Here is a 13,061-nt window from a genome sequence, read left to right as displayed (position 1 = left end):
AACAGTCAGAAAAGTCAGTCTTGCAAGAGCACGTGTGAATACTCTGTAGCAACTATCCAATTTCATCATCGAGATGAAAGGCATCATCAATTAACCAGGTTCTTCCTGTGTAACTGTGGGCAGGCCTATGATGTTTCTTCATCTGTATTCCAGCTTGTTAAACTGTACTTAGGCTTTTCTTCCTTCCATTTTTCTTTCTCTATGATTAATAGTTAAGAAAGCTTTAAGATCAGATTATTTTAGGATTTAGTTTGAGCCCTTAGTCTTCTGATGTCTTGGGCTCAAGGTCCTTTCCAAAGTAAGGAAAGGAGGAATAGAAGGATATACCTTACTATTCTGAGATTCAGATGCAAAGTGTAATTTCTAAAGTGGCAAATACAAACTTTAATTATAAGAGCTGATAAGTAATCCTTCTTTATCTTTCAGTATAGTGAGTAGCATTTTGTACTCTATCTTTTGAAGTAGTTTAATATTTGAAAACTGAAAATTGTTAATGCAAAGTAATCAAGTAGCATAATAATTAAATTGTATTTGATCCTAGTCCATTCTCTGGTGTTAGCTTTGTACTAACAGGATTTTTGCTGTTTGTTTTACAGATGATGGCTGTTGAAGGAAGTGATAAGACCTTACATGTCATATCCGAAGTGTCAGTTGCTGACTTGAAAAATTTAAAAGAAAAAAAGAATAAGGAAGAAAAGCCTATTTTAGGACAAAGCCTAATTTTAAGTAATCAAGGGAAAGAGGAACATGTATTTCACTCACAGCCTGATCGTTGCCAAAAAAAGCTTGTAAGTATTTGAAGTATAAGATGTATTCATTTGTCTTAACATGTGGTGTGACAATTTGGTGACCAGAAAAGTCTTTCTTATTTGCAAAATGTTTCCCTCTACCTTCTTCCATGCACTGAATTGACCTGTTTTTTTAAAACGGTTAGATTTTGGGACCAGAGAGAGACAACATTACGTAGACTTGAAGGGAAAGGAAAACTAGAAGTGGATGTCATTAGTGTGTTTCTGGTGTATTATAGACCTCTGGACTTAAAATTGTGTTAAGATTTGCCAGCATCTCTGTTGTGCTGCATAAAAAAACGTGGTACAAGAAACCGTAAGTGGAACCCACTTCCCTGGAGTGTATTCTGCAAAGCTTAAACTACATTTCTGTCCTTGCTAATGAATGCCTTTACATTCTTTGCATGAAGATTTCCAATTCCAGATCCAAGTGATTGTTCTGGTTGTAGTTTTACGCAATGTGAATGTACTTACAGATTATCATTTGAAGACAGAAGGAGCTATTTATCAATTGCAAGGGTTCTTCAAGATGTCCACCTGTGTGTTCACTTCCCCTCACTCCCTTGCATCACAGTTCTCACTTTGTCCTATGAATTTTATATTAAAATGAATTTCATATTAAAAAAAGAAGATATAGAGCATAACTGAAGCAGTATAAGGTGCTCTGATGTAGAATTCTACCATTAGACAAACATTATCTGCAACACCGAGAGATGGTGGCCGTTTGTTTCATGTTAGGGCAACTACTGGCAGTGCAAGCTCTGTGACTCTTCAAGCAATATACCCTGTACTTTAATCACAAAAAGATGCTAAAGGTGCCAAGTCAAAGAAAAAGAAGCATATCAGATCCAAAGCTTTTGGTAAAGCATCATCAGTTCCATGATGACTTGAATGTACTGATTTCTCTAGTCTGTTGAGATTTCTATTTTAACAATTTGTCAGATGACTTCTCATTGACACTTATTTAATTCAGATAAGGAAAGATGAGCAATACTAACCAGTTCAATGTTGACAGATGCTCTTAACCTTTCTAAAAGCACCGCCCATTTTCCAACTCTGAAAGCTTCTGAACAGTTATGAATTTCAACAAGAAGACTTTGAGGACCTTAGGCTGGTAGACAATTTTTTTACAAGTTTCTCTCCTCTAAGAGACCAAATATTATAGAAAGAAATGAGAGGACGAGTTACACTGCTAACTGGGATATGATTAGAAGTCTACTTGGGTCTTTCAGATTCTGAAAAAAATACAGCTAAAAAACCAGACATGTTAGCATTCTATTGTAAATTCTTTTTATATGTCTATTCTATGCCTATGTCTGTTCTGTTCAGTCAGCTAAGTTTTGCTTATCTTTTGAAGTCATTAAAATACTGGAGAGATGAAAAGGAATTATTATCAACCACCTAAGGCCAATGATATCAGTTCCATTCCCTGAATAACAGTCTCAGAAAATGTTCATAAAAATCACATTATGGTAAAAGTCTGAAGTAATGATATGTCCTGTCTTTGGTTATGTACCCTGTGCACAAAAACAAAATGAAACAAATTACACTGTTAGGCTGAATGCTTAAAGTGGATACTAAGGTACTGTGCATTGCAATGTGGCCAATCAGTAACTCCCTGCCAACTGGAGGTTTTAATTACATCCTCTCTGATACTTAAGTCTTTGTTCTCTCTGTTCTTCTCTGCCTCAAAGAGTCTCACCTTTTCCTTGCAGTCTGTGTTTTACAAAAAAAAAAAAAAAGAAAAGAAAAAAGCGTTTTGGGAGGAAGAGTTTAATATGCCATGGACTAAATTTTGGATAATATTTCAGTGTATTCTGTAAGACAAGTTTTGACCTGTCTGTTTCTCAATGCACATCAGGAGCACTGAATGATGTTTAGCAATCAGTAAATTCTTACCAGAAACATAGGTAATCCCATTCCTAGTTTAAAGCTGTTTGATGTTCATATAGGCTTAAAAGTAGATAGGCTTAAAATGGCTCAGCAAACCAATAATTATGATTCAGTAAATAGTTATTGTTAATATTGACTATTATTTATTATATATTAAAAACAGATAGTTAATAGTTAAATAATCAATAACTGAAACTGATCTTCAGTGTTCATTTCATGTGTTCCTTTTATCAGTGACTGGAAAGACAGAATGATTTTTTTTTTCCTTTGCTCTCCTATTAATGATTGATGTACTTCTTATATAATGGAATAATTACTGTTGTTAAATATTTTCAGAAGGAAAAATCATCCTGAAGAATTTTTTTTTTTAATGAGGTGTCCTTTGCCTTCATGTGATATTTTTGTATTGTTTTGTTTTACACTCTTTCTTCAAGATAAGGCTTCATTACAATGTATGTAAGGATGCCCATTTATATTATACTGTATGTAATTTTTATATAGCCAAACATTTAGCCATATTTGCTTGTTATATTATTTTCTATTGTCTTTCTAATCAAAGAGGCAAATATTACTGTCCTATGAATTGTCAATGGACTCTGTTAATGATCCCTTTCGAAGACAGAGGTTAATGAGTGCAGCCACTGTTATTACAGATAATTTGGGTAAGTCATTCTTTAGTGTTTTTCCTACAGTGATTGTGTAACTTGACCTAAGAGATCAAAATGTTACAGTCATCATTATTTTAAAATTCACTAGAGGAAATTATGCTGCAAACAAATGTAAATTTCAATACAACAAATATACTGATATCTCACATAACTGCAGCTGTAACTTGGATTTACTGAGGGTAAATCATGCCTGACCAACGTGATTGCTCTGTACGACAAAATGACTAGTTTTGTGGATGAGAGAAGAGCAGTAGATGTCATTTCCCTTGACTTATTAAGGCTTTCAACACCGTTTCCCACAATATTTTTGTATCCAAGTTAGGATGTTAAGGTCTGGATGGGTGGACCACCAGATGGGCAAAAAACTGTTTTGGTGATTGAGCTCAGAGGGTCCCGTTACTGGATCATATTCTACCTGGAGGTCATTAACAAGTGGAGTACTATATGGGTGTATCCTGGAGGCTGTCATGTCCTAACATCTTTATCAATGACCTGGAGGAGGCGATGGAGTGCTTGTTCATGAAGTTTGCAGATGGCACCAAATTGGGAGGACTAGTGGAGGCACTTGAGAGCAGAGCTGCCATCCAGAGGGACGTAGACATCCTAGAGGGATGGACCAACAGGAACCTTATGAAATTCAACAAGAACAATACAAATTCCTGTATCTGGGAAGGAAGAAGCCCTTGCAACAGTACGGGCTAAGGATTGCCTAGCTGGGGGAGCAGCTCTGTGGAAAAGGCCCTGGGGTCTTTGTGGGCAGCAAGCTGAGCATGAGCCAGAAATGTGCCCTGGCAACAGCAAAGGCTGACAGCGCCCTGGACTATACTAAGAGGAGCATAGCCAGGAGATTGAGGGAAGGGATTATGGCCCTTTACTCAGCACTTGTTAGACCACATCTAGACTACTGCATCCAGTTTTGCCTTCCCCTGCCCCTTCCAGTACAAGAAATCCATTGGTAAACTAGAGCGAGTTCAGCAGAGGGCCACCAAGATGGTTGGGGGCTGGAGCACTTGCCCTGTGAGGAGAGGCAGAGAGCGCTGGGCTGATTCAGCTTGGAGAAGAGAGAGAAGGTTTTGAAGGGGACCTAACAGCAGCCTTACAGTACATAGGAAGAGGTTATCAAGAAGATAGAACCAGGCTCTTCTCAGTGGTGTATGGTAGGAAGATGAGAGAAAATAGGCATAAACTGAAAGAAGAGAGTTTCAAACTATATATAAGGACAAGCTTTTACCATGAGGACAGTCAGACAGTGGAAAAAATTGTGCAGTCTCTGACCTCATGGCTGACCCTACTTTGAACAGAAGGTTGGACTAGAGACCTCTTGAGGTCCCTTCCGACTTGAATTATCCTATGATCCTATGCTCAACTATGGGACATCGAAATATGGGGTAAACAGAAATTATTTGTTTAGAAAAACTGAAGTGCTGTGTTACTTCTTCCATTAGTGTAAGAAATTTATTCTATAACCTATTTTATTTCAGATGTCTGAGTATCAGTATTAATGATTAGCCACAGGCATGAAAGCTTTATTTTAGCTTGGAATTCTTTTAAAGCCATGCCACATCTGTGACTGCACATATGCAACTCACAGAGAACAAGTTGTCTCTTTTCCTGGAAACAACTAAGTTCTTTCTCCATAGTGCAGATATTTTATTATCCTTATAACATATGAAGAGGTGGGTGATATCAGCTGTTTTTGTAATTATGAGATTTGTTGATGATAACCTTTAAATAGCCTGTGACTGGTTTGTGTAGAACAAATGAAACATAGCTTTATCAATGATATTATTCTCCTCACATGTGTACTGAATTCTCGCAGGTGACTGATCTTTTTTTCAATCTTTTCTATTATTGATTGTCTTCTTGCTATGAGATTCCACAAGATAACTTGTATGTCACTTTGCCCTTTGTCGTTTAGAATTGCAGGAGTCAAAACTGAAATGCCCTTCATTTTTGAAACGTTTCGCTCAAAGGTATCTAATTTGGAATTGTTGCCCGTTCTGGCTAGTAATCAAGGAGAAGGTGAAATTGGTAATATTGAATCCATTTGTTGATCTCTCAATCATGATTTGCATTATGGTGAATACTTTATTCATGGCTCTGGAGTACCCTGGGATGCCAGAAGCTTATAAAAAGATGTTTTGTACAAGTGACGAGGTAAGTTAGGTCTACCTTAGAGTCAGTATGGAGTTATAACCCCATATTTACAGTGGGATAGTCCTAATGGCAGACATACTCTTTTAGTGACTTTATGCTGATTTCTTTTTCCTCTTTCCAGGTCTTCACTGTGATTTTTGCAGCAGAAATGGTCTTGAAAATCATCGCTTTAGATCCCTACCACTATTTTCAGCAAAAATGGAATATTTTTGATAGTGTAGTTGTTATGATGGGCCTAATAGGTTGTAAAACTAAGCTGTCATTTTTCAGGCTGGTAATGATTTCTTTTTTCTTTTTAAGGGAATAGTACATGCTTTGTATATATTTGTAAAAAGTTTTCAGTGAAACACTTTCCCTCAAATTATTTCAGTGACAATCTGTTAAATAAGTACTCTGTGTTAGTGTATAATAAGCCAAAATGAATGTTAAATTAGAATGAATTTTAAATGTATGTTAAAGAATACATTTACTATGTTTATCATATTGGGTACACTGGATACCACAAATCCTCTGGCACGGTGGTCCCCCTTAGAGATTTGATGTAGCAGGGAGTTCTCTAGTTCTCTGTTAGTTCTATGTAAGGGTGGATATCAACTCCAACATTTCAGATCTTCAATCTGGAAAAGATATTATCTGGGTGCTTTCATGAGTTTAAGCATACCAAAAGTTCCTTCACTACACAGCCTTTCCTTTTGGGTTGAGATTTGAAAAATAACCTAACTTTCCTCAAGACTTTCTCCTTGTTAGGTAAAAAGAGAAGTAGCTCTGAGACGTCTATGTATAATGTCAGTTTTTTGCTTGTACCTTTACTGTATATTCAAAATTATATATGCTAAATGTGCTGATTGTTGTAACATTCTTCCTAGCTTTTCAGAGTCAACACACTTAAAAATTCAGTTGAATTCTGTTTCTGCTTGTATATCATAAGGGAGACTGTTAACAGTCCTTTATACCCATGCAAACCCCTCTGAAGACAGTGGGGTGAAGGCTAATTTGACTTAAAAAATCCTTTTTACTCATAAAGATGCATCCCATCTTGCTTTTCAGATCCTTATTTGAGGCTGTTGGGTGAGAGGTAGAAAAAATTCCTTTTTCATTTGTGATCTTGCTACATTTGATTTAGTCCAAAACAGTCGTTTGATAAGCCTCTCCTAAGTACCTAGAAGCCACCCGATTTAATTTTTTTGTATTTACAGATAGACTTATGCATGCTCATATCTAACTGGGCATGTGCAGTTGAAAGCTTCCTCTGGCAGGGCTGTGTTCTCAGTAACATTTACCTTCTGAGTTTAAGCACGGCACTTTGGGATTAGAACTAGCTGACATGCAGTGCGGACATAACAAGTGCTGGCATATCAAAAATCATATGATAATCTGATAATCCCAGGTGTGAATTGCAGACCTGTTAACATCCAGTATTTGGGGCCAAGTTATGAAGGTGTATTTTAGTGTGGCCTTTAGTGTGGCAGTCTCATAAATATGGGATCTGTTTTTTTTCTGTGCACTTTGCTACATATACGGTGTTCCACCACTCACATTGTTCTCTTGTGTTTTGTTTGCAGATCAGAATCTTCAAATTGGCAAAGTCCTGGCCGGCTTTAAATACTCTGATGAAAATAATTTTAAGTTCAGTTGGTGCTCTGGGTAACCTCACTCTGGTTTTGATTATCACTGTTTTTATTTTTGCTGTAGTAGGAAGGCAAGTTTTAGGCAAATACTACAAGAAAAACTACCACAGGATAAACATTGACGAGAATTTACGCTGGCATATGAAGGATTTTTTTCATTCATTCCTGATTATATTCCGAATTTTATGTGGAGAATGGATTGAAATGATGTGGGAATGTATGCAAGTGGCTGGAGAAGGGCTGTGTCTTCCCATTTTCTTGCTAGTCCTGGTGATAGGAAACCTAGTGGTAAGTCTCAGCTATTTTTCTGTAATCATGTCTTTTTTTTGCCTTTCTTCCCAAGAATCTTAAACTTCCTGGACAATTCAAAATCTTGGTATACCTTTCTTTTCAAAGAGATACTTTGGTAAAATCTTTCATTACCATGAGCATTCAGTCTCATCCATTACTTAATGGAAGAAGACATTTTTTCCTCTGCTTGGTTTGTTGATCTATAGCAAATACTTGTTTGGTGGTGGCATTATTAAAATTTATCTTTCTCCACTGTTTTTCAACTGATTTTCTACCTCCTCTTACATTATAGACATCAGAGTGTGTGAAAATATCTTTGATATACCCAGAACCACACTTCCTTCATTTTTCTTCTGCCTTTCCTTCCTGAAGAAGCCATACCTTACTATATTAATGTTCCCTTATAACAGAAAATTTTATTACAGTAGTTGAAAAAAGAGTTTGAGATTTTTTAACTGAGGAAGGTTTTTTGAAATGTTATTTCTGTTAGAAGCAGTAGTGTCTCCAACTTACTTTTAATTATTTTAAGGTGCTCAACCTATTCATCGCATTGCTGCTGAGTTCATTCAGTGCTGACTCTTCAATGGGACAAGAGGAAACTGAAAAAAAGACCAAATGTCAGATTGCCATTGCTCAGATTCACAAGGGCCTGCAGTCTCTGAAACACAGAATTTTGGATCATTGCAGCAAAATAATGAAACAAAGTCCCAAAACAAAAACCAAAAACACTGTGGTGAAAATTTCTGCCAAAGACATAGAGGAAAATAACTATGCCATGGCAGATATCAGAAAGGATATAGAAAACTATTGCTTTGACGTTGGTTTTTACAATAATGGAGAGAATTCCTCAGTGACATGCAAATATGAAGAATTGTTAATGAACCATAGTATCTCTGTTCCCCTTGCAGTAGCAGAGAGTTATAGTGATGAAGGTGATAATGAGCAGAGTGTATGCACAGCAGTGGAATACAAAAACAGGGTAAGAAATACTAATGTTTTGAAAACTCTTTTGTAGCTTGCACCTGCAAATATAATTTGCAAGACTCAGCAGTAAACTTCATCCCTTCTATTTTTTCGTTTCTGCTGTTTTGTTTTCTTTGTTCTTCTAGTAGCTTCAAATTGCAAGAGCTATCAAATAGTCTCAATTATTCAGTAAGAGATATTGAATATCCACTTTTTCACCATTCAGCTCACTGATAGCAATGTTCTATCCGTTTTGTTTCCATTTATTCTTGTCAATTGCTAAATGAGCTTTGGTCAGGATAGACATTATTTCTTTTTATGTCCTTTGCCTTACAGATGGAATCTGGAATTTTTGAAAGGCAGGCTTCTTGTTCTGTTGCTTACATACTGCTAATCAGTTGTATGGGACACAAAGGAAATGTGATTAAAAGCTTCAACTTAAAAAGAGAACATTTCTTAGTGTTTTTAAATGCCCTATTCTCTGTGATATTTTGGATTCCCCTTTTTATCTCTTGATTTTGTTGCTTTGGGCAGGATTAATCTCAGGACTCAGGCACTTAAATATGGATACCCAAATACAGATTTCTGCATGTGAGTAAGGCATTTAATTTGATAGTAAATGATAGTCAATAAAGCCATGATAGTCAATAAAGATGCAGTTCATTTGCCTGAACATAGGCATTTAGGGACATTTGAGATGGTTCAGGTATCTGTCACATCCACATGGGACTGCCAGATAGCTATGTATATATGTGAGCAGTGAGCTCAGGAGGAGCACCTTGCTGTGATGACTGTACTGCCTAGACTATCTTGTTTAGGGTTGTATTTTATGAATGTCAGTCACATGTTATGATTGTGGTATCAACGCACTCTAAATCAATCAGAGCAGATGCTTGGGCTAAAAGTGAACAGTAACCGAGCATTACGTGAAATGTCAAAAGCAGATGCTGTTTTTGGTTGAATTGTCATATGACCAGTGTGTAGGTGGACTACTACGATCTATTTCTTATGTTTTTGGTCACAAGAGGACTGAAGTATTTGAAATTGAGGAAGAAATCATTCCTTTACCCGCTTTTTTAGGCAGATTTGTTTCATTTTCTATGAAAAGAAAAATATTCGGAATTTTTTTTGGATGCTTTGGATTCTGTTAAAGAAATTTGACCGTAAAAATGACTCAGAAAAAAAAAATGTGTAAAATAAACTTTTTTGCATTATTTCATGCAGGGAGACCAATTAAGACATAGAGAGCGGTGCAAAACTTCAAGTAGCTTCAGTCAGTTGTCTGAGACTTCAGAAATCATGAGTGTTTTTTCAGAAATGCAACAAAATAAAGAGCAGAAAGAGGTAAGCATAATTTCTATTTTTATGAATAGGCTAGACATGAAAATTGTTCCAGTGGTTCTCTCATTCAGCAACGACGGGACAAATGGGTTTCTAAACAGTATCAGCTATAATCAATGTGGAAGACAGTGCATCTCTTGAAAGTAAATAATACTATAGAATGTGGAAGTTTGTGTCTCACAAACATCCATGGCTACCAGTATAACTTAATATATGATTTTGTACAAAGTGAGTCAAAAGGAATTAGTCAAGAAGCACACTTTCTTGAAATGTATCTAGTACGTGCTATTCATTTTTATAGATAACTGCTTTTGCTGCTAACCTTGGATGCAAATGTTTGTTCTCTCGAAATGCTTCCCAAACAACCATACATTTTCTGATCTAGAAACTTAGTTTATTCTAATACGATACATTTCCACATAAGAAAAGGTGAAGAATCATGGTTCGCCTCTAAGTGACACAGAAAATTAAATGGAAGTTCAATGAGTCTCTGGATTGCTACCTCCAAAAAGCAAACAACTTCAATATAAACTGTTTTTAGATACAGTTGCCTAAACTTTTATTTAATCTAAATTACAGTATTTTGTTATATTAGGTATAAGTTTAAAAATATTAAAATATCCATAAATTTAAACCATTACATTTTTCTATATGCTGAAGGTTTTCTATGACCTTAAGTTAGCGTAAGCCAACATGGTAGTCAAAAGAGGCAGTCCTCCCTTACCCTGGCTTCTCATTCCTGTCCTCATGCCGTCCCTTTCCATGTTATACAGGGCACTGATACTTTTTAGCTGAAAGATTGCTTTCTTCTTCTTTATTTTCCCTGTTCCGTTTAGTTTTATAGGTGTGTAGGTTACCTACCAGTGACTACAGCTCTTCAAAATATAGAGACCGTGTGTTTCTTTCCTGCCAGTCTTTCCTCTCTTAAAGCCTTTTCAGATGTGGTCTGTATCTCTGCAAAAGAGAAGGAAATTGGAATGGTATGAGGCAGGGTGAAGCCTGAGCACTCCCAGTATACACACTGCCAAAGGAAAAGTTAAAATCTCTAATGTGAAGTGTTGGAGTGCATATGCACTCATAGCATAGACGTATCTGTTTGAAGGTACATGACTACACATTTACCTAATTTTGATTCTTAGTAAGCAGCTTCTCTTTTTTAAGATATGTTGCATATGCACGTAAACATGCTTATGGATTTTTGCAACCTTCCCTCCTTTCTTTCTTGTAAGAAAAGTGAGCAAGAGCCTAGCATATCAGTGCAGTCTGCATTTTGCAGCCTGTACACTTGATACCAACCAGGTTAAAGGACTCGGCCCTAAGGACACCTACCTTTCCACCACTGAGATGACTGTGCACAAACAGAACACAAAGGATTATGTCCTTAGGGGACGTGGAAGCAACACATTTCAGCAAAAGATTATAGAAATTCTTTCCAGAAGAAACTGAGTGCAGATAAACCTTAGTATATTTGCCTAATTAAATCTCTTCTAGAACTTTTTTCTCCCTGCCTGGAAGGTCAGTGTGGAAATCTAGAAGAAATCAAAAGAAAGGAACTTATCAAATAAAAGCCATGCAATCAAAGAATAGGGAACAGCGCTATTATTTGTAACTTTATTTTGGCAATTCAGCACCATTGAGATGATTTCTGCTCTACAGAAAATTTTTTTCTTTTTTTTTTCTCTATATAAGTTCCGCTTATTTTAAATCTGGTGGCCTTATTATGGAAAAATGAATAAATTCTCTTCTTTGTTCTTGTCCTGTGCAGAAACTTGATGTTGGTAGTTATTCTGAAGCCAGCACTGTGGATCCAGTTATTCCTATGGAGATGTTTTTCCAGGCTAAAAAGCCACACATACCTAAGGACTGTCTTGGAGAAAGTAAGAATCTGTTATTTATCACAGTGACAGCAAATAAGCCAGTATTCAGAGGTCTCTCTTTGTAACATTTCTAAATTGGCAGAGACTGTTTGCCTGACACACTTTTTTATACACGTAAAAGCTCAGGCAAATACATATGATGCCAGTGTACAATTGGAGCAAGATTCTGATGCTTGAACATAAGCATTTAGTACCCTATGAAATATCTGTGAATCACAGAATGCTTGAGGTTGGAAGGGACCTCTGGGGATCATCTAGTCCAACCCCCCTGCTCAAGCAGGGTCACCTAGAGTACACTGTACAGAATCGCGTCCAGGCGGGTTTTGAATATCTCCAGAGAAGGAGACTCCACAACCTCTCTGGGCAACCTGTTCCAGTGCTCTGTCACCCTCACAGTGAAAAAGTATTTTCTCATGTTCGGATGGAATTGTCTGTGTTTCAGTTTGTGCCCATTGCCTTGCGTCCTGTCATTGGGCACCACTGAAAAGAGTCTGGTCCCATCCTCTCGACTCCCTCCCTTCAGATACTTGTACACGTTGATAAGATCTCCTCTCAGCCTTCTCTTCTCCAAGCTAAACAGGCCCAGCTCTCTCATCCTTTCCTCATAAGAGAGATGCTCCAGTCCCCTAATCATCTTTGTGGCCCTTCGCTGGACTTGCTCCAGTAGTGCCACATCCCTCTTGTACTGGGGAGCCCAGAATTGGACACAGAACTGCAGGTGTGGCCTCACCAGGGCTGAGTAGAGGGGGAGGATCACCTCTCTCGACCTGCTGGCAACACTCTTCCTGATGCACCCCAGGATACCATTGGCCTTCTTGGCCACAAGGGCACATTGCTGCCTCATGCTTAACTTGGTGTCCACCAGCACTCCCAGGTCCTTCTCCGCAGAGCTGCTTTCCAGCAAGTCAACCCCCAACCTGTTCTGGTGCAGGGGGTTATTCCTCCCTAGGTGCAGCACCCTGCACTTGCCTTTGTTGAACTTCAGGAGGTTCCTCTCTGCCCACCTCTCCAGCCTGACCAGGTCTCTTTGAATGGCAGCACAGCCCTCTGGTGTATCGGCCACTCCTCCCAGTTTTGTATCATCGGCAAACTTGCTGAGGGTGCACTCTGTGCCTTCATCCAGGTCATTGATGAAGAAGTTGAACAGGGCTGGACCCAGTATTGACCCCTGGGGGACACCGCTAGCTACAGGCTTCCAACTAGAGTGCTGCGCCGCTGATCACAACCCTCTGAGCTCTGCCATTCAGCCAGATCTCAATCCACCTCACTGTCCACTCATCTAACCCACACTTCCGGAGCTTGTCTATGAGGATGCTATGGGAGACAGTGTTAAAAGCCTTGCTGAAGTCTAGGTAGACAATATCCACTGCTCTCCCCTCATCTGCCCAGCCAGTCATTCCATCAGAGAAGGCTATCAGATTGGTTAGGCATGATTTCCCCTTGGTGAAGCCGTGC

The 13,061-nt window shown here is 38.0% G+C and overlaps 1 protein-coding gene across 1 annotated transcript in view; it reads left to right on the top strand.

Annotated features, from left to right (window-relative positions):
• Positions 1-13,061, top strand: part of LOC106490277 (sodium channel protein type 5 subunit alpha-like) — a 45,732-nt gene that overhangs the window by 15,461 nt on the left and 17,210 nt on the right. Inside the window, exons 10-16 of the mRNA XM_067292202.1 lie at positions 597-788; positions 3,241-3,343; positions 5,268-5,506; positions 5,628-5,780; positions 7,069-7,422; positions 7,955-8,404; positions 11,495-11,606. Coding sequence (XP_067148303.1) covers positions 597-788; positions 3,241-3,343; positions 5,268-5,506; positions 5,628-5,780; positions 7,069-7,422; positions 7,955-8,404; positions 11,495-11,606 — 1,603 coding nt within the window. The remainder of the gene's footprint in view (positions 1-596; positions 789-3,240; positions 3,344-5,267; positions 5,507-5,627; positions 5,781-7,068; positions 7,423-7,954; positions 8,405-11,494; positions 11,607-13,061) is intronic.

Source organism: Apteryx mantelli, chromosome 2 (genome assembly GCF_036417845.1).
Source record: "Apteryx mantelli isolate bAptMan1 chromosome 2, bAptMan1.hap1, whole genome shotgun sequence".
Taxonomy (NCBI): domain Eukaryota; kingdom Metazoa; phylum Chordata; class Aves; order Apterygiformes; family Apterygidae; genus Apteryx; species Apteryx mantelli.
This window is presented reverse-complemented; position numbering and strand designations above follow the sequence as displayed.